Source organism: Gasterosteus aculeatus, chromosome 2, assembly GCF_964276395.1.
Source record: "Gasterosteus aculeatus chromosome 2, fGasAcu3.hap1.1, whole genome shotgun sequence".
Classification (NCBI taxonomy): Eukaryota; Metazoa; Chordata; class Actinopteri; order Perciformes; family Gasterosteidae; genus Gasterosteus; species Gasterosteus aculeatus.
Window position 1 is genome coordinate 2,349,722 of NC_135689.1, and position 26,239 is coordinate 2,375,960.

At 49.8% G+C, this 26,239-nt stretch overlaps 1 protein-coding gene across 1 annotated transcript; it reads left to right on the top strand.

Annotated features, from left to right (window-relative positions):
• On the top strand, positions 1-26,040 carry LOC120828903 (poly(rC)-binding protein 4). The gene is made up of 14 exons (XM_040192578.2): positions 1-196; positions 9,447-9,617; positions 9,744-9,767; positions 11,181-11,213; positions 11,713-11,829; positions 13,876-14,007; positions 15,425-15,553; positions 17,387-17,458; positions 18,468-18,539; positions 19,930-19,971; positions 20,050-20,128; positions 20,458-20,507; positions 23,614-23,783; positions 25,057-26,040. The coding sequence occupies exons 2-14, from the start codon at positions 9,510-9,512 to the stop codon at positions 25,397-25,399; spliced, it is 1,371 nt and encodes a 456-aa protein (XP_040048512.2). The 5' UTR covers positions 1-196; positions 9,447-9,509; the 3' UTR covers positions 25,400-26,040.
• The last annotated feature ends 199 nt before the right edge of the window (positions 26,041-26,239 follow it).

Sequence of the window (26,239 nt, forward strand, 5' to 3'; positions counted from 1 at the left end):
CCTCCCTCCCTCCCTCCCCCCCTCCTCGGCGCACAGGCGCCCTCTCTCAGTCCGCGACACACCGGGAGGACCGTGCGCTGCGCTACACCTCCGCGTCAGTGGACTCTATGTTGGATACAAAGCCCGGCCACAGCGCACGTCCATGGGGAGACTTTAGTGGGACCTGCAGCCCCCGCGACCTCTTACATGAAAGCAGGTGAGTGAACATTTGGGGGAGAAAAGGGGGCGCAGCGTGTCGCAGGCGTGTTTTTTTATTTTATTCTAGCTTACAAACTCCTTCAATAATCCATCACGCAGTCAAGCCTCATCTATTCATATTCTACATTACAGTATTCTCCAATGTGATAAATATATAAGATAATAATATCCTTATTCTCTTCTAGGAATACAACATTATTATTTAGGGCAACGCGAATTTTATTCTCTTATATATGTGAGATTTTAGATTTTAAACTAAAGCTGAATTAATGGAGCCATAAAGTGGCTGGGTTGTTAAATCCAGCATATGGTACAAAGTCACCAGATGACACACACACACACACACACACACACACACACACACACACACACACACAGTGAGGCCCTGGAGACAATTGGTCCCCTGTGTGTTTTATGATAATGAAAGTGGACTCCCGCTGGTCCAGGCCGGTCCTGAACACAAAGATCACTCTCAAGAAGTCCGGTACTGAGGGCGCCTGCTTGGTGCTGAGGCAGCGTGTGTGTGTGTGTGTGTGTGCGCGTGTGTGTGTGTGTGTGTGTGTGTGTGTGACAGCACCATTATTCACCGGGAAGCCTAATTGCATTAGTTTTTGTATTTATTCCCCGGACAGAAGAAGTGCTTGGTTCGGCTGAGCCGGCCCGCCCGGTGCACAGGTCTGCACGTCATGAATACGCGCGTGTGCAGAGGTTCATCCGTGCAGTTTGAGGGATTATTTTCCCAAGGCCCAAGAGTTCACTGTGTTGAAACCAGAAGGAAGGAACGCAGCTGATGGGGGCAGGAAGCCCCCTCGCGGCTGCTGGAGACCTCCATGAATCTTACATGTGATGCACTCGCGCAAACGTCGAGTGTCGAGGGTCGCGCATCCATTTTTTAGGGGGTTGTGCATCACGTGACGGCGAGGGAAGTAGAACATGATTTCGAAGCGGAGATCAATAAAGGACAGGATTGCATCCTGTGTGTGTGTGTGTGTGTGTGTGTGTGTGTGTGTGTGTGTGTGTGTGTGTGTGTGTGTGTGTGGAAGCAGACCATCCTGCCGCCTCTCTGTCTAAATGCAATTCCTTAATGCACTCAGAGTCAGAGATCTAATAACAAAGTGGAGGAGCATCTTCTACAACCCCCCCCCCTCCTAACCGCATCCCCACCTGCATCTTTGCTGCAGCGTGAGGGCCCGGGGCCGAGAGGCTTCATATATAACAAAAAACAGACCCGACACGTGCTGCTCCGACGTCTGGGAGCTGCCAATCATCCTTCTCATATGCTGAAACGCCTTAGTGTGCAGAGAGAGAGAGAGAGAGAGGGGGAGAGAGGGGGGGGGGGGGGGGGGGGGGGGGGAGATGCCGGATGTTCAATCCCCATTTGCTGACGCGAGGAGGGAATTTAACCTCCTAATAAAAGAATCGTTTCCATCGACCCGTCCTGAAGACCCATATTTCCCGCGGTTGCTTGCTCGAGTCCCGCCGATGGGAAATGAGCCGTGACTCGTTTCCCGCGCGGCGTGGACACGTGTCCACTTGTAGTGACCTGCATTTCGGCAATTAACCTGTGCTTGTCGCCATCTAATAACCCCCCAACTGGTAACCAACTGGGGTAACCAACTGATAGTTATCATCGTCTTCACAACGAGGAAGGCATCTGTTGTGCAAGAAAATGCATGAAACAAAAATTAGATTATTCGATTACCCGTTGAAGGGGACAGTGGAGCTCCCCTCCCTCCCTCTCTCCCTCCCTCCCTCTCTCTCTCCCTCTCTCTCTATATGAAGGAGGCCTTTTCTTAGACGCCCCCCCCCCCCCCCCCCCCCCCCCCACACACACACACACTCCCGTGACTCTCCTCTCGCAAAGAGTCTCATGAGCGCGATTTGTTCCGCGATTTTGTTGCCTAAAGTGACCGGAGGCGCGCGCACGGAGGCGCACGGAGACGCGCGCGCGTGCACGCTCCAGCCGGCTGAGTGCAGGGTACCAAGCGGACCCTCCGCACTCTGAAAGCAGGGCTCCTTTCAATTGGCTATTTGAATCAATGTTTGCTTGCGTGTGTGTCTGTTTTTGTGTTGCAAAGCCTTTTATCCCCCCCCCCCCCTCCCTCTTCAGCTGCCGAGTGCCTGAAATATTTAACAGGGACTGCACTATTTTTGGGTTTGTGCTGGGTTTGTGGAGGAGCTTATGTAACGTCAATGTGTAGTTTTGGCGGGTGCTGTTGTGTGCCAAAGAACAACGCGGCACGCCACCATGGGGGGGGGTTTATTCCAGTCTGATCCGCCCCCGCTTTGAAGGCAGCGTTCAGCTGAAGGAAGGCCGTATATCCTCTCAGCTTACCTGTTTCTCTGAGGTATCGATCAAGGCTCTCTCTCTCTCTTACATCTGTCCCCTTGCTTTCTCAATCTCCCCCCCCTCCCCCCTCTATACTGTTCTCCTCCCTCTCCTCTCCGAGGTGTCACATTCTCTGACTCATGCCCCGGCGTGGAGGATGGGAGGAGCGGGGATGAAAGAGAAGAGAGGAAAGTCATTTTGCAGATAGAGGGAGTGACCTTCATCCAGCCAGAGGGATGGGATGAAAGCTGGAGTTAATACCCTGCCAAAGTGTATTCTCCGCCATGCCAAAAAAACTCCATTTGGAGTGATATATGGTTCTAATAGAAGCTCTCTAATAATAAGGAGTATGCCATTGTAAGGCAAGGCAAGGCAAATCACCAGGAAATTCTATTATGAGTCCAGAGGGATAAACACTCGGGAGAAGGTCCCAACTTAATCGAATGAACACAGCAATGCAGCACGTGACGAAGCCACCAGGAGATCTTCCCTAAAACTGTGGAAGAGATTGAGAAGATGAAGAAGACTGGTCAGCATCGGAGATTTATCGATCGGCCAAAAAAAAAGAGACTCTTCTATGGCATCAGCTTCTTAAATGTGTTGTTTACTTGCTATCATATTATTGCAATTGGTGTTTGATTTAATTGTGATTTTGGACGGGTTGCCAGATAAAACACGGAACCCGAGGATGAACCCAAACAAAACTTCCTTTTCCTTTTTTTCTTTTTCTCATAACTTACCATCCACAAAATATCTGTATTTTGATCATTCTTTACTACTTACTGTGTGTCTGGGCTCGACCCCTCGGCTGACTAAAGCCGGCCTAAACAACGGCTCAGACGGTGCGACCATCAACAGCCCAGCAGACACGACCCCTGGTTCACTATGTGTGCGTTTGTGTTGTGTTGTCATCCCAAGTCGGCAGTAATAAGGAGGGGGGGGAGTAACTCGACTTCACCTCAACGAGCAGACGGGATCTTTTGTGTAATGCACGGTTTCTCGCACATTGACTCCCTTCTGCGAAGGGTGATGTTCATCCAGAGCCGACTAAATACACCCGGAACCTACGGAGGGACCCGTTGATCAGGGTAGACCGCCGGAGTGGACTGTCGATTACGTCGCTGTTCATTATTGGATTCCCCGGCGATTACCGGCGGCCCTCGACGAGACTCTTTTGAGTCGTCGCGACGAGGAGAGGCCCCCGAGAAGCGACGGGTGTGACGGAACTGTTCGGCACATCTGCTTCTACAATCTGTGTGAGATCCGGTAGTGTCGTCCGCTCTTGAAGGGCCCCCCCCGGCTTTGCGGTAATCTTATCGGCGCCGCCCCACATTTCGGTGCAGTGAACGGCGGCTGTTGGCCTCCGGCCCGTCCAGCCCGGGGGTCTGATGACCCTCTCTGGGGGCGTCGTGGTTGACAGGCGGCTGACGCGGTTACGCTTTAACACCAGACAAAGCCGGGGGGGGCCGGTAGGCGAGGACAGTCCCCCCCCCCCTCTCCTACTACACGTGACGGAGCTGAGAGATGAAGCACTGCTCTTTCATTTCAAGCCTCTCCTGTTTCACAACCAAAGCTCTCTCACGGCGGCACTTCTACATACTTTAAGTCAAGAGCTTTGAAGTCTTTTTGAAGTTGTGCCCTTTGTTTGTTCATTCCTACGCATATCTTTATAATAGCTATAAATTATGTACGTTAAAGTTAAAGAAAACATATTTTCACAATCCTGCAAAAGTTGGGTGTCGTCATATATTCCCCATGCGGCTTCCTCTGGGTCTGAAATGTCTCAAAGCTGCATTCTCTCTAGTGACCAGCAGGGGGCAACTCCTCTGGTCCCATAGAAGTCTATGAGGAAATTACTTTTCTCTTGGTTTATTCCCTCAGTAAACATTGTAAACATGAGTTGATGGTCTCAATATCTATAGTTTCAAGTCTTCTTCAACACAGCATGATGTTCATTTAGTAAACGACGGTCCATTTAGAGTCAAACAGACCATGAGAGGAGAGGATGCTTTAGGGCGGGGCTTAATGTGATTGACAGGTCTCTACTACGGGTTGTCCGGTCGGAGAGTTTTCCGCGTCTCCGCCTTTTCGACTCAAACTCTTCCACGGAGTGTTTTCGCTTCATGAAAGTGAAACATTTTTTTTGGTGGCTTGCAAAATGTTTCATCCACGGTCGGGTTCGCTTAGCGCCGCCCTCTCGTTTCCCACAAAGCAGTCGGTGGCCTCTGAAAGAAAAGCTGTTTGGAGAAGTTGTCAGCGCTGTCAATCAATTCGCTCACACTCCGAGTCTCCGAGAATGAGGCAGCTTCGGCCGGTGGAGCTTGACAACATCAATTCGGAGAGGAGGTTTAAACTGTGAGCAGCTAGTTTTTGCATGTACAGTCTTTCTCTCCCGCCGCTCACATGAAACAAGGTCACTGATGAATCCCGACTGACGGCTGTGGTGCCGTTAAACGAATCCAAACTGAATATTTATTTCACGTTGAACTCGGCCCAATTTGATCAAAAGGCCTCTGCAAAATGCGTTGAGTCAAATACCAATTCATGCTTCTCTCCCTTTGGGACGGCGGATTCATAGATTGTGGTGAGTCATCCACAATCTCTGGTTTTATCAGAGCTGCCAAATAGATCGCAAACTACAAATTACTTAGCATTTTGTTAAGTGCAGCTTTCGCTCACGTGGGGGAACCTTGTCCTGACAACAGGAACCAATTTATGACATTGAGTCAAAGGAAGGCGAGCGTATGTCTCTCCCGAGCAGCTGGTTTACCCGGTAACGTCGCTTAAGCACACGTTCGCTCTCCGATGTCTTTCTTTGTTCTGTTTTTAAGTGGGTCCCTGGTTTTCGGGAACCACTGCAACAGAGGATCCGTCTCTCGGACGCTTTTGTCATTCGTCGGGAATCTGAGCAAAAGACGCCCTGATTGTGTCACGTGGACTCAAACGTGGCCCGTGAGTTTATGACAGATGCTGCACGGACGGGAAAAAAAAGTCTTCCTTTGGAGCTTCTCGTCAGATCAAAGCTTGTTTACTCTGTTTCAACAGGACGATCTCTGCCTGTGTGTGTGTGTGTGTGTGTGTGTGTGTGTGTGTGTGTGTGAATTGTTGCCTCCTTTCATCCCAGCAGCTGTATGTGTGTCAAAATGCTTTTCCTTGGTGGACACAGAACTGCACGTCGCCGTCTCTCTCTGTCTCTGTCTGTGTGTGTGTGTGTGTGTGTCTGTCTCTGTGCGTGTGTGTGTGTGTGTGTGTGTGTGTGAATGGTCTCTCGCTATGTGCGTGTGCGCACGTTGACACCCTCTCACTTACCGCTGTCTATGTGCGCCACGCGGGGGACACCCTATCCTCTCTGCCTCTGTGTGTTTATCGAGGAGACACTCAATACCCCCCCGTCCCCCCGTCCCGTCCCGTCCCGACCCCAGCGTATGTGCTATAGGCAGCGAGGGGGACCCTGTTTCTATCCGTCCCCATGGGGACGAGGCATGTCCTCTGCTTACCTCGGGCCTGCGGCGTGTTGTGAGGGACTCGATGTCTCGGAGCAGGTGTCCGGTCCTCTGAAGCGGCAGCGTCTCTTTCATGTCCTGCGTCTCTGTGGAGCGGACGCTCCTCCTGAAGAAAACATGGCACTCGAAAAACAGAGAAAAAAAGGGAAAGTATGCCGGTCGCTTTTATCTGTGACGCCTTTGATGTACGCTGCAAAAAGCAGAAACACCTCAGGATTTTATCAAATCTTTATATTATAACTTTGTAGTAAACATACATTGTTCATCACATGGCAGAATCAGTTTGAAATGTATTTTTTATCTCAAGGCCGGCAGCTTGTTAAAAGCAGATTCATGGTTAGTTTGGAGAAGGAAACAGCCGATCTTCTGTTAAGCGTCCTCGCTGAAAAGCGCTCCGACGAACCGTTTGGAAAGGACGCTTCACTCCCGAATCGTCCTCCTCTTTCCCGTAGTGCCGTTTCTAGTTTATTCGAGGTAGAGATGTTCGTCATAATGGAAGTCAAATTAAAGGAGCACTGGGCCGTGGCGCCGGGGAAGAACTCGCGGCTCAGTTAACGTCTCCCTCCAGGACAGTTGGACATATGGTCATACGTGCTCTGTCGCTTCAGAAGACATTACCCACTTTCTCAACATAATCCACAGACGTGAAACCGATAAGAGCAGTTAAATCTATCTTGGAATTATCTTATTAGTTCGATAGTTTTGGATTAACTGGAACTAAGAGCCGGAGCTGGTGAGTTTCTTGTTCCTTCTCCAGTGTGTTCGATGGCTTTGTGTTGCTGGAAGTGAGGACGTGTGGGTCCTCGTCTCGGGTCGCATAGATACAGTCAGTGAGTTAGAGAATAATTGGAAAATAGGTGAAACTATGAATTAATTAAAGTGTATCAAATGTATTGTTTTGCCACTTGGAGCTCAATCTGTCTGTCATCTAGTCCCATTACGTTCATGGCGTCGCACACGCGGTTTCGGGGGGTGAACCGGGGTGAAACTCAGCAGCTGAAATCACAACTCTCATCAGCGTGAACGTATGTGCCGTCGTTCACTTTGTGGGCTGATGTTGACTCGCAGAAAGAAGAAATGGCGCCATCAGACTGTCAAAGGGAATAAAAAACGCCTACACGGCGTTCAGGAGCAATCGCCTGCCGAAAATGTCAAGAAGGGACGAGCCGCATTTTGGATGATTAAGAGGTGTCCCTTTAATTTAGCGTATGCAACAAACAAACAACAAGATAAACAAAAGTAGAACACAAGCAGCGACTCGTTGGAAGGAGCTCCTGCGAGCTGGATTGAGTCCGGCGGAGCAGGACCACGGCGACGGAGGAGCAGGACGGCCTCCGGCCATGTCTGACCTCTGCCCGGGTCTAATTTAGAACAGAGGGCCTCTGTTCCCGCCGCTCCTGGGATCCTGGCCCGATGAGTCCAGAGAACACGGAGCGCACGCCTCATTATCGACCCCCGCCGAACACTAGCCCCTAATGCACCGACAACGCCCTGCTGGGGGGGGGGGGGAGAAAACGAAAACCCACACAGGCTCCGTGGAAGCCCAAGAGGGGGCGCGTGCGAGCGTCATGAGGCCCAGCGCTTGAATAAACCGGCAAAGGCAACAACCCTGCTTACATCTCGAATAACCGCCATTTATTAAACACGATCTCCCCACATAGCTCACCGGATCTACCGACGGCGTGCAGATTTAGAATAAGACACATGCGCGCGTGCCAGGCGGCGTCGGCGGGCCGGGGCCACGTGGGCTGGCTGGAATGCACTTGGGCCGATAAACAAAAAGGGGCTTTGATGAGTCAAAACGCAGAGGGGAGCTCGTTACTGTTCAACACGAGCGCCGCGACGACAAAGGATCCCTCTGACGCCGCGGAGATCCGGAAAGCGGAATTCAAATCAGATGCTTTTTGTTATGGTTCTGAAAGCGGAGCCGATAACAGTAAGTGAGTTATTAGATCAGTCAAACAACTGCTCTGGAGATGGTAATGCCAACCACTCATCACGCGCAATCACGTATGTATATTTATATATATATACACACACACATTATCATACCAAATGTCAAATGCTAATGCTAATGTCAAACTGTGATGCCCCACTTTGTTCACAGTGAATCTAGAATTACAAAAGCTCTTTGTGAGGATCGGAGGAAAACACGATTGGGCTTCAAATAAACACATTGGTCCTGGAATCCTCGTTTTTTTTCTGGGTCCAACCAAAGACTGAACTGTACATAATCCACTCGCTAATGGGTCTGCAGCTCCCACCCGCTGTATTGTTTGATCAAATGAATACAACCCCGGCCCCCCGATTAGACGCTGAACGGGCGGTCGGTCGGCTCCGTATCGTCGTGCCAATCTTGTCGAAAAAAAAAAAAAAAAAAAAAAAAACTTGCTTGGTGGCAGAAAGGCACACCGGTGCGAGCGCTAGTCGCTTAGCAGTTAGCGTCCGTTAGCCGATCACGCCGGACGGAAAAACCAAAAGCGCTCAGACCGTTTTCCCCCGCTCAGGTAGAAGCTTCGTTCACCAGCGGCTCGCGAGAGCGGCGAGTGATGAGTCAGCACGCATACAACGAGAATATAAAACAGGCAATAAAAAGGCCCGAATCCAACCAGCAGTTTGCTGCAGCAGAATGCGAGCTCGCTCACAAGCACGTGGCGATGAGGACGCAAGGAAACTTCCTCCTTCAACTTCCGCTCGGCGGCTGTGTCTGCGCGCCGCGCATAAATCCGTCTACTTCCTCAGGACGCGCTGACGAATGAAAGCAAATATAAACGCGGAGGAAGCGCGAATGATTCCGTGAGCTACCAACACACATCACGCTGACACGCGGCGGCTAGGGTCGACTCCCGCGTTAATCAGCACGAGCTCCGTCACACACGAATACGGCCCTGAAGAGACGCGTCTTCTTCTTCTTCTTCTTCTTCTTCTTCTTCTTCTTCTTCTTCTCTCCGTCTCGCTGTGACGCAGCAGATGGAAACCAGGTGCCCGGAGAAAACGCCAAACATTTTTACAGGTTGTTTAAAAAAAAAAAACTGTTTTCCAATTGGATTTGATTAACTCCGCAGTCGAACTCGAGCGCGCTCCGCTGGCAGGAGTTTTTTTTCTATTTTCCTATCCAATTTCATTTTCGAGTCGACGGTCGGTGGGGGGGACGCACAGATAGCGCGTGAGTCATCGACGTGCCACCCGCCGTCCGTCAGGAGCTTCTGCTCGATATATATCGAGCAGCGGCCTTCTCCGGCCGTGAGCACGTCGTGGATCATCACCGCGCAGATGAAGTTCCCTCAGGTCATGAACCCCGTTTAAACGTTCTTCTCGGGGGGCCTTTTCGGTTGGATGCAGTCGTGTGTTTGGAAGGACGATTAACTCATTTTTTTTATTTTGGGGGGCGGCGGGTGGGTGTCATTTTCCTCCAGAGTGGCAGTGAAGGACCTCGGAGAGATCGAGCGCTGTGCCCTCGTCCGACGAGCGCGTTGTTCATGCGTCTCCCTGCGCGCCACCACCACATCACCATGAACTGTGAGCAGGACTTTGCAGACGGGGGCTTGGGAGTGACCCTCACACTACGGCTGCTCATGCATGGAAAGGTGGGAATGGAACCCTCGCCGCCTCATAAATGACTGTTATGATGATTGTAATGGATTCACTGAAAAGCGAAGGGCTTTCAGGATGAATTTAGTGGTTGTAATGACTTTGCTCTGTTTGTATTCTAGGAGGTTGGCAGCATCATAGGAAAGGTGAGGATTCATTTTTGTTTAATTGTTCTACACATAATGCTGCATATATGTATGAACACATGAATTATTTGGTGGACGAGGTGGATGTTTTTGAAAAGCTGTGTTAGGTATCTAATGTTAACCTGTATTTCCCATTCATCTACCCCAGAGGTGTTTGTGTAGAGGGGGGAAGACCTGGAAAGGACAAAAAAAGGCCGCTCTGTAAATATTAATCGACGTTGAGCAGTTTTGACGGCGTCAATAAGCGTGCTGATTGGTGGAAAACGCTCACGGCGAGAACACGTTGCCGGACTTGTCGGATCCGTTTTGGGGAACGCGGCTCTCAGAGACCCTGAGGGGGAGCGATCGGTGTGGAAAGTCACGGCTGTAAATGAAACACGATCCATCTCGTTAACAGCAGTAAACCTTTATGAGCCAAAGAATTCCGACATTCAAGGTTGTTCAAAAAAAACTACCAATGTTTCTCGTGTTGCTTTTTAAAGAAAAGCCGCACATCCACACATTTCCTCCTCCTCGGTTTCCACGGCTTGTCCCCTTTTTAACGATGCAAGGGTCAAAGGTCGGAAGATGTCGTGGGTTCTTGCACAGAACGTAAAGCTCCGTTTGCGCAACCATGATGGGCTTCGCAAACAAATTGACTTAAATGATCCGACCGCCTGATCTGACGTTTGATGCGGACGATCAATCCACCACAGGAGACTCATACCGGAACCAAAGCCCCCTTAAGCAGCAACGCCTGCAAAAGACTCCGACGGGGGGGGGGGGGGGGGGGGGGAACAAGCGCAGAAAAAGAAAGGTGCCGGGACAGAGAGAAGTCACAGGGGACGCGTCGAAAATTAGAGTGCGGAAAAGACAAACAAGCGAGGAGCGAGAGAGCTGGAGAGACACACCAGCGGCTCGACGGATTGAGGCACTTGATCCGCGCCACTCGGACTAATGACTTGCCACTCCAGCACGTCCGCCAAAGCCTCTCATGGCTTTCTCATCAATAAAGAGGGCCGACACCAGAATCACAATCCGCCGCCCGCAATAATACGAGTTTCATGAAGGGCGGGGGGGGAAAAAAACATGAAAAAGAGTGAAGGCGGTGAGCGAGATGACACAGCTTTTGATCGTCAGCGGATGCAGGGAGGTGTGAGCTGTGACAGCTTGGATTGACTAATGCCAGAGAGGGGATGTGAGAGGTGGGCGGGGGGGGTAATCTAAAAAAGCAGGAGAGGATGTGCTGCGGCGTGACAGAGGGCCAATAAAATGCTCTTGTCCCTGGCGGGAGGTCTCACACACACACACACACACGCACACGTTCCAAATAGTTCGGCTGAATCCCAATCGGACGCAGCCGGTTTCACTCGCCGTCTCAAACAAAGCCCACGTGACCCTGTCTAAAGCTCGCCTCCATCTTCTCTTTTCCAGAAAGGGGAGACGGTGAAACGAATACGGGAGGAGGTACGGTATCCACGACAACCGCTCATCATCTGCACCGCGGCGCGTTGTGCCGCCGATTGTTTCACGTCAGGAGAAAACATGCACTGACCATGAGGCTCACTCGTGGCACTCAGTCATCCCTTCACGCCTATGCCCCTCCCCCCCCCCCCCCCCCCCCACCCTCCACACACACTCCCCCGTTGGGACCTCACTGTCACATCGGGAGCATAACTCACTGCAGAAACCCCCCAACCCCCCCCGGCTCAAAAGCGCCGTCTGTCCGCTGATCACGTGACCTGCTGACATCTGGGTAGAACCGGGCCAGCTGTTTACCGCGTGATTCAAACCATTATTCCAAGCTAATTCCAATAGCTCTGCATTTACAAAAGGGAAAATAAGTGCTGTCGATCTTCTTCTCTTCGCCTGACTCCCTGCAAGAAAGCCAATAATCGTATTTTGCAAACGGCAACAAACGGCTCTCTGGTTTGCGTTGACCAATGACTGACCTCCGTCCCCACAGAGCAGCGCACGGGTCAACATCTCAGAGGGCTCCTGTCCGGAGAGGATCATCACCATCACCGGCTCCACGGACTGCGTCTTCAGAGCTTTCACCATGATCACGTACAAGCTGGAGGAGGTAAAAACGCGCTGCAACGAGGACGCTGTCAGGTGTCCGGCGGATTGGGTGGAGCATTAATCATTGAGATGTACACTTAAAGCAGGTTTCAAACAGAGGAAATGCAATTGGAGGCACTATACAACTATGGAGGAACAGACAACAAAAGGGGAGTTCAGAGAGACTAATAACCAAATAACCAAATAAAGTTAAAGTAACATCAAGTTGAATAACCACAATATGTCTAAACTGTAGAATAAATACAGTATAAAATAATAAGCCTTCATAATACGAAGGTTGAAAAGCAAATGAAAAACCTGACTGGCAACAAAATACGTATTAACACGTAATTCTGCTACTTTGTACCTGAGAACGATTAATAAACCCCGTCATCCATCGTGGCGCCGTTACCGTTACCCCGCCCCCACCCCCCCCCACCGCGAGCACAGTGCTGCGCTCATCACAAGATCTCTCTCCGCACCCACCCGACTCCGAGTTGCCATGGCAACGCGTTGGCTGACCCACTGCGCGCCGCCTCCAACACAGTTGAGTTATTGTTGGCGTGACACTTTTAATTAACGGAAAAAGGGGAATAGTGTGTGTGTGTGTGTGTGTGTGTGTGTGTGTGTGTGTGTGTAGGGGGACGGTGGGAAGGGGGGAGGGGGGAGGGGTGGCGTTAAGTATCAGACTTGGAGTTTGGATTCTGTCTCAATAGTTTATGATTACACTTTCCGGCTACGTTTTAATGGATGACGTTTTCACCCAGAAGGCCGTCCAACATTGAAATGGGGGAGAAGCTGTAACAGCTGCTCTGCTGCAGCGGATTGCTGACGCACAATCAGCCTGCATCCCACGACGAGCAACACGACGACATGTGTGTGTTAGTTTCTTCTTCTTCCCCCCCCCTTGTCAGAGGGAACGATGGGCTCGTATTTTTAGATCAGAGCGGGGAAATGAAGCCCAGAGTCTGATTGTGCAGGCAAGCGCCTCTCCTGATGAGACGAGACGTCAAGCCGCCTCACTGAATAAAACAAAGCTCACTAAAGGTGACGCTTTGCTTGTGGGTTGAACTCCGACGGGAGGAGAGAGACGGCGCGTCTCCGCTTTCTAAAAGGCGCTCGAAATCGAAACGGAGGACGCCGGCTACCTCGCGACGCTGGAGGCGCGACGAGCTTCTCCATCCATCCATGATGTTCATTTAGTGAACGATGGTCCATTTAGAGTCAAACAAGCAGGGGATGCTTGAGGGCGGGGCTTACTGTGATTGACAGGTGCGAGGCCTTTTGGTGGATTCTAGACGACAGACGCATCCTGGAACAGTTCTTCCTTGTTTTCACCAGACATCCGCGTGTGTTCAACGCGGCGTGCTTGTTTTGGTTCGCGCCCACTTCTCTCCAAAACGTCATCAATTCATCATTTCTTATCATTTTAGACATTTGCGTAAAAATTGTTACAATTTTGAACATTTTTTACAGTAAACGCTGTAAATATGAGTTTATGGTCTCAGTCTCTTTCAAGTCCTCTTCAATACAGCATGATGTTCATTTAGTGAATGATGGTCCATATAGAGCCAAACAAGCAGGGGATGCTTTAGGGCGGGGCTTACTGTGATTGACAGGTCTCTGCCAGAGACGTATGAAGTATGTTCTGTTCACTGGTTGCAAAAAAACAAGCATCTTTGCTCACAACGTCTGCCTCATATTGAATATATGTATTTAACACAGTGGTTGGTGCGTTAGAATTGAAGCTTGTCAACTCACTGCTTTGCTTCTCATACTTATTAGTCTACACGGATTCATTAGGGAGATTTGAATTTGACCAATTTTCAACAGCTTGACTCCCGATACTCAAAACATTCTGCAAAGTAACTTAATGACTAAGGACCTCAAAAGGCCTCTTCCGTCCTGACTGAGATAACTCCCTCCTGGCTTTTTTTCTCCTTCCATTTCCACTTGGACCCCTGCTGCCCGATCATTCCCACCGGGACCCCCCTTACCCTCCCCCTCCCTCTCCCGCCCTCCCCCCTCTTCATTCCTGCCAACTCCATTTGTTTTCATCTCCCTCCAGGACCTGACCGCGCTGGTGGCCAACGGCACCATCAGCTCCAAGCCGCCGGTCACCCTGCGGCTGGTCATCCCTGCCAGCCAGTGTGGCTCCCTCATCGGGAAGGGAGGGGCCAAGATAAAGGAGATCAGAGAGGTGAGCAGCCGACCCACAGCAACTAAACGGTACACAGTAATGCCACGAACCGTTTGTGGGGGGCTTTACAATGAGAATAAAGCTCCAGGTAGCCGGACAGAAACAAGAATTGACGTTAAAAAACGGAAATGATTATGGTTTCGCTAGAAGTTTAAGTAGGTCAAGAATATGAAGATGAAGTTTATATAACCATCTATGAGGCTCGACTTCACGCTGCCCTCACAAAGTACTGTGTGTGCGTTCAACTGGGACCTACGACACATTTTCTACCCATATTTAATGATGTATTTGATATTGCAGAACAAAACGCTGTTTTTAGCTTGTTGTAAACAAATGATTTCTCATCAAAAAAATACACTGACTTTGAGGCGATGAAATCGTAACTGCAAAAAAAACCCTTTCTGGGTCATAAGACCAGAGCACTTTGTGAGCACAAACCACAGAAAACAGCAGCTGATTAAAATGAATTTTATTTTTGTAAGCATTTGATCATCAAGCATTGCTCAAAATACATTAGAAAAAAATCTGCCTCACCGATGTGATTTTGATTCACCCTCGCTGATCAGACACTGATCTTCATGTCCACCCATCAAATAGTTGCTGATGTGTTTACGTCTGGACCAAAGCGATGTCATCTGCACTCACAGGTAGGACGGCACCATCAGCAATATGGATTTAGGCCATTAAGGCAGGAAACTAGTGAGACAACGCCGCCCTGATGGATCACTTAACCCAGCAAACATTATGACTCAGCACGTGGCCACTTTAAAATGGGGAAAAACTCCAGACCACATTTAGCTCCAGTTGAAAAACAACGGGATCAAGAAAGGCATCAGATCTGCTGCCAGAGACGATTGACACCATAACTTGGGCTCTGTACCGACCCACAAATAGCATCTCTTTCATTTTACCTTCACCGGCCGGCGGCCTGCAGCTGATTTTTCTGCGGTTAGGCAGATTTTTTCTAGCCGTGTTTATCCCCCAAATTTGTTTCGGTTGCAGATTTGTTTTTCTTTGTTTGGTTGCCACAGGACACATGCTGACTTACAGAAGCATTTTGTGATGCGCGACGTTCCACAGTGGCTTAAAAAAAACAAAACTGCAGTCTGATAGAGTCATCCGCTCGAATCTTTAAAAGCAGCCCTCCTGGCCCGCAGTCGTGCTTTATTTAGAATATATCAGATTAAATCGGGAGAGATGAGTCAGCTGACCATGGGGGGGGCTTTTCATTTATCTGTAACCTGTGGGGGGCCTGACGTTAAACACACCACAGTACGTCAGTACAGGTCGTGAAAAAGTAAAAAAGGTCAGGGAGGCACGTAGAAGAGAAGAGCAATAAGGACTCCCCCATCTCCGGAACTAATCTTTTCCTCTTACCCCCTCCCCCCGCCCCCCAAATCTCCCCTATCATTGGCAGAGCACCGGAGCTCAGATACAGGTGGCGGGGGATTTGCTGCCCAACTCCACCGAGCGAGGGGTGACGATATCTGGGAATCAGGAGTCAGTAATCCAGTGCGTCAGGCTCATCTGCACGGTGATCCTGGAGGTATGAAGGAGCGCGATTCCCCTCCCCCCCGACGGTTGTCGCCGCTCTGCAGATGCATGATGGGAGTTTTTCGTCGTGGACGTGCACGTCTTCATTTCAACAGTGTGCACTTTTTTTTGTCTCTCTCTCTCTGTAGGGGCAGTCAATGCATGTTGAGCGTCCGCGGCATCATTTTGACCTCATTTAAATCTTTAAATGTTTTTGGTACTCTACGACGACTTAAAGACTTTGGTACGAGTCAAAGACTCTACGACGACTTAAAGACTTTGGTACGAGTCAAAGACTCTACGACGACTTAAAGACTTTGGTACGAGTCAAAGACTTTGGTACGAGTCAAAGACTCTACGACGACTTAAAGACTTTGGTATGAGTCAAAGACTCTACGACGACTTAAAGATTTTGGTACGAGTCAAAGACTCTACGACGACTTAAAGACTTTTGTACGGGTCAAAGACTCTACGACAACTTAAAGACTTTGGTACGAGTCAAAGACTCTACGACGACTTAACGACTTTGGTATGAGTCAAAGACTTTTGTACGAGTCAAAGACTCTACGACGACTTAAAGACTTTTGTACGAGTCAAAGACTCTACGACGACTTAAAGACTTTGGTACGAGTCAAAGACTCTACGACGACTTAAAGACTTTTGTACGAGTCAAAGACTCTACGACGACTTAAAGACTTTTGTACGAGTCAAAGACTCTACGACAACTTAAAGACTTTGGTACGAGTCAAAGACTCTACGACGACTTAAAGACTTTTGTACGAGTCAAAGACTCTACGACGACTTAAAGACTTTGGTACGAGTCAAAGACTCTACGACGACTTAAATACTTTTGTACGAGTCAAAGACTCTACGACAACTTAAAGACTTTGGTACGAGTCAAAGACTCTACGACAACTTAAAGACTTTGGTACGAGTCAAAGACTCTACGACAACTTAAAGACTTTGGTGCGAGTCAAAGACTCTACGACGACTTAAAGACTTTGGTACGAGTCAAAGGAAAAAAAATGGGGTCAGAGCTCCTTGTTGTTGGGACACTGAGCTGCTTACAGAAAACACACTGGCCTGCAGCTAATACCGTCCACCTTCACACAACAACTCTCTTGAGAAAATGAAGGATGGGATGAGAGGGAAAAAAAAGAAAAAAACAACCCCGAGCACAGTTTCTCCCTGTGTGTTCACAGATGTACACAAGTCCTTTTTGTGTTGGCGACGCAGCTGGACCTGACTGACTAATTGCTAGTTTGATCCAGTTTTCCAGGGCTTTCTTCAAAGGCTCGCGAGTTTCATTAGGATTCCGTACCACCGGCTTCTCGCTTTCGGCTCCCAGATTTAAATTATGCAAAGTTATACAAAGAATTTGCTGTTCCTTGCTCCCGCAGAAAAAGATGCTCCACATTCCGAGAGCTTAAACTGTATCGCCGCCGTTGCAGTTGCACGATAAGATACACGTGTTGTGTACTCGGGATAATCTCCTTTCCTCGTGGTGTTTGAAGAATTTTTATCTTCAAATGGCTCATGTCAGTGGATGCTTGATTCACCCAGAGGGCAAACAACTGCAGCTCCGAGCTTCGACCAACAAGGAGCTCCCACTGCAGCGCTTCAATAACTCAACGAATGACTCACGTTATCAAAAGGAAAACAAGGAAGGGAGTAATGTCCGTGTCATTGGCAGTTTGGTTCATCATTAAGTGTTCTTGTATCTTAATGAGTTGTACACACGTGTTTGACGTCGTCTCGGAGTGAATGTCAGAGTTTATGCACATCTGAGAGATCAATGATGAGATTTGTTTCAGCCTTTTGTCCGGTTTTGTTTTTGACTACTCAGTCCCCCCCGAAGGGCGCCACCATCCCCTACCGCCCGAGCCCCTCCCCGGCCCTCCTCATCGCAGGCAACCAGGTGAGCGATTTCAACCACTCGTGTTCATGCGCGATGCACCGGGACAGCTCATTGTAATTCATTACAGAGCCGGAGAAGAGGGAAATATTATAAATATTCTTGGTAAAACAAACGTATTCATGGTGTTAGAGATAGAAGTTGTTCTGTGGATAAGTCATCAAGTCATCATCTTGATTTTTGAAACCAGGCGTTGGGAGCGACCATATTTGGACGTGTACGTCTCTCATAGCGACCTGCCATTCACAGGGAGCCCCGCCCCAAAGCAAACCCTGTATTGACTCTAAATGGGACATCATTCACTAAATGAACATCATGCTGCATTGAAGAAGACTTGGAACTATAGATTAAGACCATAAACTCCTGTTTACAATCTTTACTGAGGGAATAAATCAAGAGAGAAGTACAGTCATTTTCTCATAGACGTCTATGGGAGCAGAGGAGTCGCCCCCTGCTGGTCAGATTTAAGGCACTTTAGTATCGGCTTCATCAGAGATTGCCACACGCTTACAAATTTAACGACATTTTTGTCAGAACTACGAATGTCAACCTCGTAGTCCGTGGAGGTAATGGGGCGGGCGGGTGTGGGTGTGTCGCAGGATTAGCGAGCGTTCCCGGAGGCCTTCCGTCTCCTCCGTCTCACTGCGGCAGCGGGTTCAGCGACGGGTCAATTCATGGGATGGCTTTGTGTTTTTGATATTACCCGTAATAAGCTATCAAATTAAAACCGCGGCGAGTGTCCCGGTCACCGGGAGATGACTTTTGATGAAGAAGCCACGGCGATAAGGGATGTTTGTGGGATTTGTCGGGGGAGAAAATGGGCCCAGGATGAGTCATGGTCCATAAGCCTGTTAGGTGGGATGAAGTGTCAGAAGTGAAGCCCGTGGCAGACCGAACGTGATCTGCAGCGAGGGAGCAGGAAAAAGAACACTCACTGATCATCACTAAACATCCAGATGGTTCCGAGCAAAACTCTTGAGCTGAACATTTCTCCCCTCTGCGTGTTTTGCAGGTGTACGAGGCATCCGAATTTGCACCCCACCCGCTGTACTCCGTCACCCAGGGAGGCCTGGACCTCCAGCAGGTAACTGCACGTCCGTTAAGCCTGTGGATGATCTCCATTCTTGTGAATAGAAAAATACCTCCAGAACTGCATTGCAGCGGGCACGAATAGGTCTCAGGAAGGCGGGGGGGGGTGGGGGGGGCATGAGGAGGGGGGGCGTGGGCGTTCTGTGATGATCTGAGGGTTCTGCGGTATGTCCAAATTTACACAGTCCATCATCTGGCCTGAGGCATTTAAAACAACAGCTGAGCGTTAGAGCCGCCGCTATTGTTCTGCCCGGTCTGCCCCCCCCCCCCCCCCCACCTGAAACACGACGCCACACCACCACCACCACCACCACCACAGTGGCTTTTTTTAGTCCTGCCTCGCTCTGCACCAGAAACCTTTTGGCTGGAGGAGTTTTCCTCCCATGACGGCATAAGCAGCTTCTGACAAATCAGCCCCAGATTGAGGAAAAATAAGACAATAATTGTGCTTCATGATATGAAAAGACTTCACGATTCGGATCACTCGTGCCGTGAAAGACAATCGCTACTAATTTGTGGCGTTTTATTGTGCTGCTCTCCTGTAAACACGCAGCTCTTAATGCATCGAAGTGGCCTCTCCGGTTTGTGACCAGCTGAGCTGGACGGGTAACAGAAGCCAGACAGCCGCCGTCGGGCACAATTGAGTTAGAGTCGATGGACAGATGGACTGAAAATTAAGTTAAAGTGAGAAAAAAGGGGGGCTTAACATATGGAAGTCAACTTTACTCAAGATAATGGGGAGGGAGGAGGGGGGGGGGGGGATTTGGGGGAGACGATGCAGACGGAATTTAACAAATAATTTGGAAAACGAGTTTGTTGCAAATACAAAGAATGTGTTTGGCAATTTATGCATAATGAACACATTTCACTGCCCGTGTCTAATATGTGAGCGCCGTCCGGCAGGGAAAGGCTTCCCCCTTTTGACGAGGCCCGATGCGTGATCGATATTTTGAAACGTGAAGCAGTGGAGCCTTTTTAGGGAGGTGAAGCCGTTTGGGGTTTTATCAGGACGCTGCGGCTCACAGGAGCTGCCTCCGTGTCCGTGTTTCTATTTGTGAGGCGTGTGGATTTATTCGGCGCGGCGCTCTCGTTGAATCTTCTCTGTTTCATTCGCAATGCCCAAGTTCAATTCACCTTTATAGTTGAGTGGTGTCGGCATGAATAATCATTTTTTAAAATGGATATTTCAAAGCATCGGAGAAATAAAAAAAATAAAAAAAGACGTTCCTGCTTTGATGGAGGCCGAATCAGAGAGTGTGTGAAGCTGCAAACGCTCACTCACCCCAAAACAGCCACGCATTGAAAGTGAAGCACTCCCGCTAAGAGGCTGCAGATTTATCGCGTTGGTTGCCGTAACTCACCAGCTCCCTTCTCTCTCTTCGCAGGCCTACGCTCTGCAAAACCAATACGGCATTCCACACTCAGAGGTACGGCGAGCATCCGCCCTGCACCACCAGCAGTTTGTGGCTTCGGCGCAATGACCTCCGCTCTCTGTCTCCCTGCAGATGGCCAAGCTGCATCAGCTGTCGATGCAGCAGGGCCTGAGCCCCATGGCCCAGCAGCAGGCCTCGGCCATCATACCCGGTAAGGTGGGGGCGTCTTCACCTCCTCCACCCGTAACTGCATGTGTCGGTCGGGTGAGAGGGGGGGGGGGGCGGAGGAGGAGTCAGAGGAGCCGGGGGGAACGGCGGCGAAGAACGAGCGCCGTGTTAAACACCGGTCTATTAAAATGGAAATGAACCGCTTTATTGTATCTAGCAGTCGAAGCCCCCCCCCCCCCCCATCCCCTCCTCCTCTGGCATATCAGTGGCAGCTTGTGTGGCTTCGATGAGCAAAAACGAGCTGAATGGATATTTAAATGTCAGATGTGTCAATTTCACTCAGCGGATGCTCGTGTCTTCTCTCTCTGTCAGGGATGGACTCCAACACTCCGGCATCTCAGGAGCTGCTTATTCCCAATGATGTAAGAAGGAGCAACTTTACTTCTTTATTCTGCATGGTTTTTTTTTTGTTGTTGCCCCCCCCACCCCCCTACCTGCTCCCCCCCCAGCCTCCCTCGTCATCCTCGCTGCTTTAACCTCGCACTAACGCAAGGTTAAAAAGGTGATTCACCGCCGAGCTGGATCCCTTTTGCCGTTATTGGCCGGTGCTGCAGTTGCAGCGTCTCGGAGAGGCTCCCGTGGGTGCTCGGTAAATCCTCTCATGTTCCCTGACCTACTTAGAGGCTGTCTGCTGTCAAAACAGCCAATAAGGAGACAGACGAGGATCCTTCCCCTCCTCACTCAGCCCTCCGCCGGGGGTTTGATGAAACGTCTCCACAAATTCGCGGCAGAGATCACGCCGCGCAGATTCTCTTCTACGCGGCGGGCTTCGTTTCGCCTTCAGACGGCGGGCGCGTTCAGGGCGGCGTGGGCCGCGTGGATCGGCTTCTTATGCCGTTTAATTTAGGAAAATGAGAGAGAAGGCGTTTCATCTGCAGCTCCTGTTGAATGAAAATAAAAACAGAAGTGGATTCCTCCATGAGGATGAAACAAACATGTTCTGAGAAGATCAATAACAACCGCTGACGAGGACGAAGATCTTTTACCAACGAGTAACGTTATGTTAAGCATCCTTTTTAAACCACAGCTGGGCGAGTAAATGATGCAGGTTTGTAATTATTTACAGCTGCAGGATGATTCACTCTAAATGAACCGCAGCAAAGGAAAGATGTCGCCCGGTGAGGACCGCCGGCTTCTCTCTGTTCTTTCGTCTCTTCATGGGGTTTAAAAACAGCTACAGCGTCTCTCAACATTTTTTCGGAATCCACTTTTATAAGTCGACAAACCCAATGCATCTCAATTTACAACAGGCTTAAGATCCGTCACTCACATCCTCTGCTTCATGTACCATTTGACTCCGTGGTACCACGTCAACGTACCCTCACAGTAAGAGACATTTACTCACAGACTTCTATGGGACCAGAGGAGTCGCCCCCTGGTGGTCAGCAGAGAGAATGCACGGCCGGCATTTGCGTCGCTTCTCAGTCGATGATAGAAGTCGGCTCGGATGATCGGCTGAATCAGAGCGTTCACTCCCCCATGTGGCCCAAAGTTGTACTCCAGAAATAAACGTTAAGCAGAACAATTCATTGATCTGAAAGGATCCGGTCAAACGCGCTGTTGGAAAACACACTTCACCCTTCAACCATCGGAAAGAGGAAACGTTCCAGACGGTGGAAAGAATTCGTCTGGTGTCATCCGCCATTGGAGGCGTCATAGTCCGTGACGTGTTTAGAATATTCTATATAGAGTGTATAGAATACACAGCCACAATGTCAGCAGCATTTCTCAAATGCCAGACGGCTTTTTTAACACGAGAATGGCACAATGCGTGGCCGGAGTGAGTCACGTGACAGGGACAGCTGTGAGCTCCGGGCTCCATTGTTCCAGAAGAGAGAACTTACAGCCACGACTGAGCCTCCTCAACCCCCCCCCACCTGCCCCCCTTCTGCCCCCCCCCCAGGCCAACAACACAATCCACACACGCAGGCAACCTGCTTACACACAGTCAGCAGGATGCGCTGCGCGTCTTGCGCGACGAGGATTTAGCCGGGAAGAAATAATGGCCGGGCCGCCCCCGACGCCATCGCGCCCCCACTTCCTGCGTGTCCTCTGGGAGGCCTCGGCAGGGGGTCCGGGGACGCAGCAGGCATACCTGCAGTGACTCCTGTGTCGCTCATTTAGATCGGGTTGTCTTTTGAAGAGGTTGTTATGAGAGGAATGTCGTTGTCTAAGGTCGTGCACACCACAAAGTGCATGGGGGGGGGGGGGGGGGGGGGGGGTGTTGACAGCTGGTGTCTATTGACAGCTGGCGTGACAGAGGCCAGAGTCCTCTGGTGAGTCTTATGTGTCAGTGGACGGGACACGTTATCTGTGATGTGAGGTCTGAAGTGGCCATTGTCTCTGGAGTTCTTTGGGCTGCTGTGTGTGTGTGTGTGTGTGTGTGTGAGTGTGTGTGTCTGTGTGTGTGTGTCCAAGACCCCCAAGTACACTCTTGTACCAATAATAGCCAAGCGGAGAGACCAGGTCGCCGTGTGACAAATCAGAGACAGTAGGACAGGCTGCTTACTTCCCAGGAAAGGAATGTTCAGTACGGTGTGTGTGTGTGTGTGTGTGTGTGTGTGTGTGTGTGTGTGTGTGTGTGTGTGTGTGTGTGTGTGTGTGTGTGTGTGTGTGTGTGTGTGTGTGTGTGTGTGTGTGTGTGTGTGTGTGTGTGTGTGTGTGTGTGTGTGTGTGTGCGTTTCCTACCCATGCGTCATCCGCCGTTAAGCTGCCAACACACACGCATACTACAAGTGCTTCATCACTGTCTGTCTCACTCACTATATATCTGGCAGCAGAACCCCGTCGCCCTGCACTTGAGCTGATATGCAGCCCCCCTCCCCGTGCCCCCCCGTGCCCCCCCCCCCTCAACCCCAAGCGGCTTTCGGGGTGGGACTTTATCGTTGCTAATATGCCGATGGTCCAATGGAAGCATGAACAATAGTGATAATGTATTTTAGAAAGCACTAAAAAAAAAAAAATCCTGCCATTGTCGAACCCACTCTCTCTGGGAGGGGGGGGGGATTCGGGGGGGGGGGGGGGGGAGGAGGGGGGGGCAACGAGACTGTACCGTCATGGACTTGAGTTATTTTCCCCATTATGTTTTCCATTAGTGCGGAGATGCATCTAGCTGGCGCGGGTTTGGGAAGTGATTTGTTTGGGAAGTCATCACCGCTCCGAGGAATCAATAACCTTTTAGCCACTCAGATTAATGAGAGGCAAATGCGCCCCCCCCCCCCCCCCCCAACCCCCTCTCTCCCACCGGCGCACACGCGGCAGCAATTAAGGGAGACTTGGGGGCTTTTGACGTGCATGATGGATGGACAATCCACTGGAGGCAATGTAAGTGCGACATTCAGCACCGCGCGCTTTCCTTTTATTGCTCCAGTCTTTTTCTTCTGGATCACTTGAAACCAACACTGAGACGAGACGCCGATGACTGATCGAACCTCCCCCCCTCCCCTCCCCTCCCCTCCCCTCCCCCAGCTGATCGGTTCGATCATCGGCCGCCAGGGCACCAAGATCAACGAGATCCGGCAGGTGTCCGGAGCTCAGATCAAGATCGGCAGCCAGCTGGACGGCACGAGCGACCGTCACGTCACCATCACGGGGACGCCGGTCAGCATCAACCTGGCGCAGTACCTCATTACCTCCTGGTAAGGCCGGGTCACGACCCCCCCCCCCCCCCCTCCCCCTCCCCGCGTACAGGCCTCAAACAAAAAGGGTGGAAGGGGCGATAAGGGGGAGGCCGCAGTGCTGGAGGGTAAATCAGTGTTAGTTTAGTAATTATCTTTTCTCAATACGGCAACAAGAGGAAACGTCAGAGTGAATCATTTGCCCCCCGGGGGCATTAAAGTAGTTTGTTCCAAGTTGTTGTTTTTATATTTGACAAAACGCAGAAAATAAATAGAAACAGCAATGGACACCAACGTCGGGGCAATAGTTAAAAAATGTCAGCTTTTGATTATTATGCATTATGCACTTTGATTTATCTCATTTACAAAATGTGCAGCAAAAGAGAGACTTCAAAAGCAGAAGGACGGGGAAAATATCCTACTGTGTTTGTTTATTTATTTTATTATTCATATCTTTAATTTCCTAAATAATTTTCCTTTTGTTTCGCTTTGAGCACCTGGCCCCCCAAATGTCTGTGCACGTGCCTGGCAGGTGACACTGGCGGGTGCGTTCGATTTGGGTCACTTAGCTGCCCTCCGGCTGCAGCGTTAATATTGTATATACAGTAATTAAGATCTATGTGAGTTTGTTAAGTAAAGACCAGCAGCGGTGGAGGACGTAATCTGGTGTTTTACTAAGGTAGAAGTAGGCTACAGTGTAGAAATACCCTGTTAGATAGTACTGCATTCATAATCCTACTTAAGTAAAAGGACAAAAGTATCAGCATCAACTAAGTACCAAAAATGTAAAAGCCGCCAATCATTGAAGCAGAAGGGTTTATTTTGGAATCCTCATATTATTGGATATTGGTGATCAATCACTTTAATGTTGCAGATGTTTTAAGTGGATTTAAGTGAAATGCAATGACCTCAGAATTGTGATATATTTTCAGAATCAAACTTTAATAATTATTTTAATAATAATGAGACTGTTAAAGTGTTGATGTGTATTCATTCCACGAGAGTAAATGTCCGTTGTTCCTTCCACCTCTGATTATTTTGGAATATAATAATAATAATACATGTTTAATCGCACAAACAGAAGTTTCTGAAAATCAGTTCTTGACTATCAAGTCGATACAAAAGGATGCAGACGGACCAGCGAGGTCGAGTAACATCAATGAAGGCGCTTTATGAGGCTTCACACCACGTTTAAAGCAAATCGGTGGCGTTCTCAGGAGGAATATTCCCGCCTCTTCTCCCGGTGCAGCGACAGAGTAACCCTCCTCTCTTCCTTCCCCTCGTTCCCTCACAGTTTAGAGACCGCCAAATCCACGGCCCAGGCCGCCGCCACCATGGCGGCTCCGGTCGACCTCAACATGGCCTTCGCCCAGCAGTCCTCCCCGGCCGCCTCCCCCGCACCCACCCTGGCCACCATGGGCGCCCTGAGCCAGGCCCACATGCTGGGCAACCCGTACGGCGCCATGCCCCTCTCGGGCCTGCTGGGGGTGAAGTCCGTCCCCTTTCTGACTCTGTCCGGCGCCGGCGTGGCCGTCACGGCGGCGCCGTCCCACACCAGCCTGGCCGCCTACACCGCCAAAATCTCCTCAGCCAACTGCATCAAGAAGCCAGAGAGGCAGAAGTTTGCTCCGTACTGACGGGCCGCGGGCGGGTGGGTGCGGGGGACGGGGGGGGGGGCGTGGGGGTCGGATGATGACGGACAGCTGCGTACGTATAAAAAAAAAAAACAACCAGTAGCCATATTCTTGACTTTTTATTCCACGACGAACCAACAGAGAAGAGACCAATGGAGACGTGGACAAAGCTGTTAAAACCTTATTTACGGTTCTGGATCATTTGTTCCCCATGAATTGATGGACCGCTTTCAACGTCACCTCATCACTGTTATTGATCACGAAAAACAAGAGAAAAAAAAATGGAAAAAGTTGTGGCTGGAGCCTCACCTGAGGAGCACACGTTTAAATCACAGAGTTCACGTGTGCATCTCGAGTTATGGATCAGCTCTAAGTATTTATCCTTCAATAAATTTGTAAATTATACTCGGATGACGAATACTCGACTGTATGATGCTTTTATACAATGTCTATGTTTGCCTCTTGGAAGTTTTTAAGAACATTTTTAAACGTCTCGGGGAGAGGAGGGGGTTTGTTTTTGTAATAATCCGTGCTCTGGTTCTGTGCTTTACTGTTCAGTGTTATGTTGGATTTCATTTTGAATGTGCAACTTGTTTAATCTTTATTTATTAGAATTGTTTCCTCCATTAAAAATATTTGTTTCCTGATGTATTTGTCTTCTCCTTTAACATATTTATATGTCTCTTTTTATCTGGTCGGCTCGCTTCACGGGCATTTCAACAGCAGTTTGAACCGATTCCCAGTCAGATTAAAGCGCACACCCAGCAGGGGGCGCTGCACGCGGAGGGCAACTGAAATAAAGGAGAGCGCCTCACGGTCACTGCATCAGCATGCAGCACAGCA

Coding starts and splice junctions, on each gene's coding strand:
- LOC120828903 (XM_040192578.2), top strand. CDS start 9,510: ATGCGTCTCCCTGCGCGCCACCACCACATCACCATGAACTGTGAGCAG. Junction 9,618..9,743: donor GGCTGCTCATGCATGGAAAG/GTGGGAATGGAA, acceptor TTTGTATTCTAG/GAGGTTGGCAGCATCATAGG. Junction 23,784..25,056: donor CAGTACCTCATTACCTCCTG/GTAAGGCCGGGT, acceptor GTTCCCTCACAG/TTTAGAGACCGCCAAATCCA.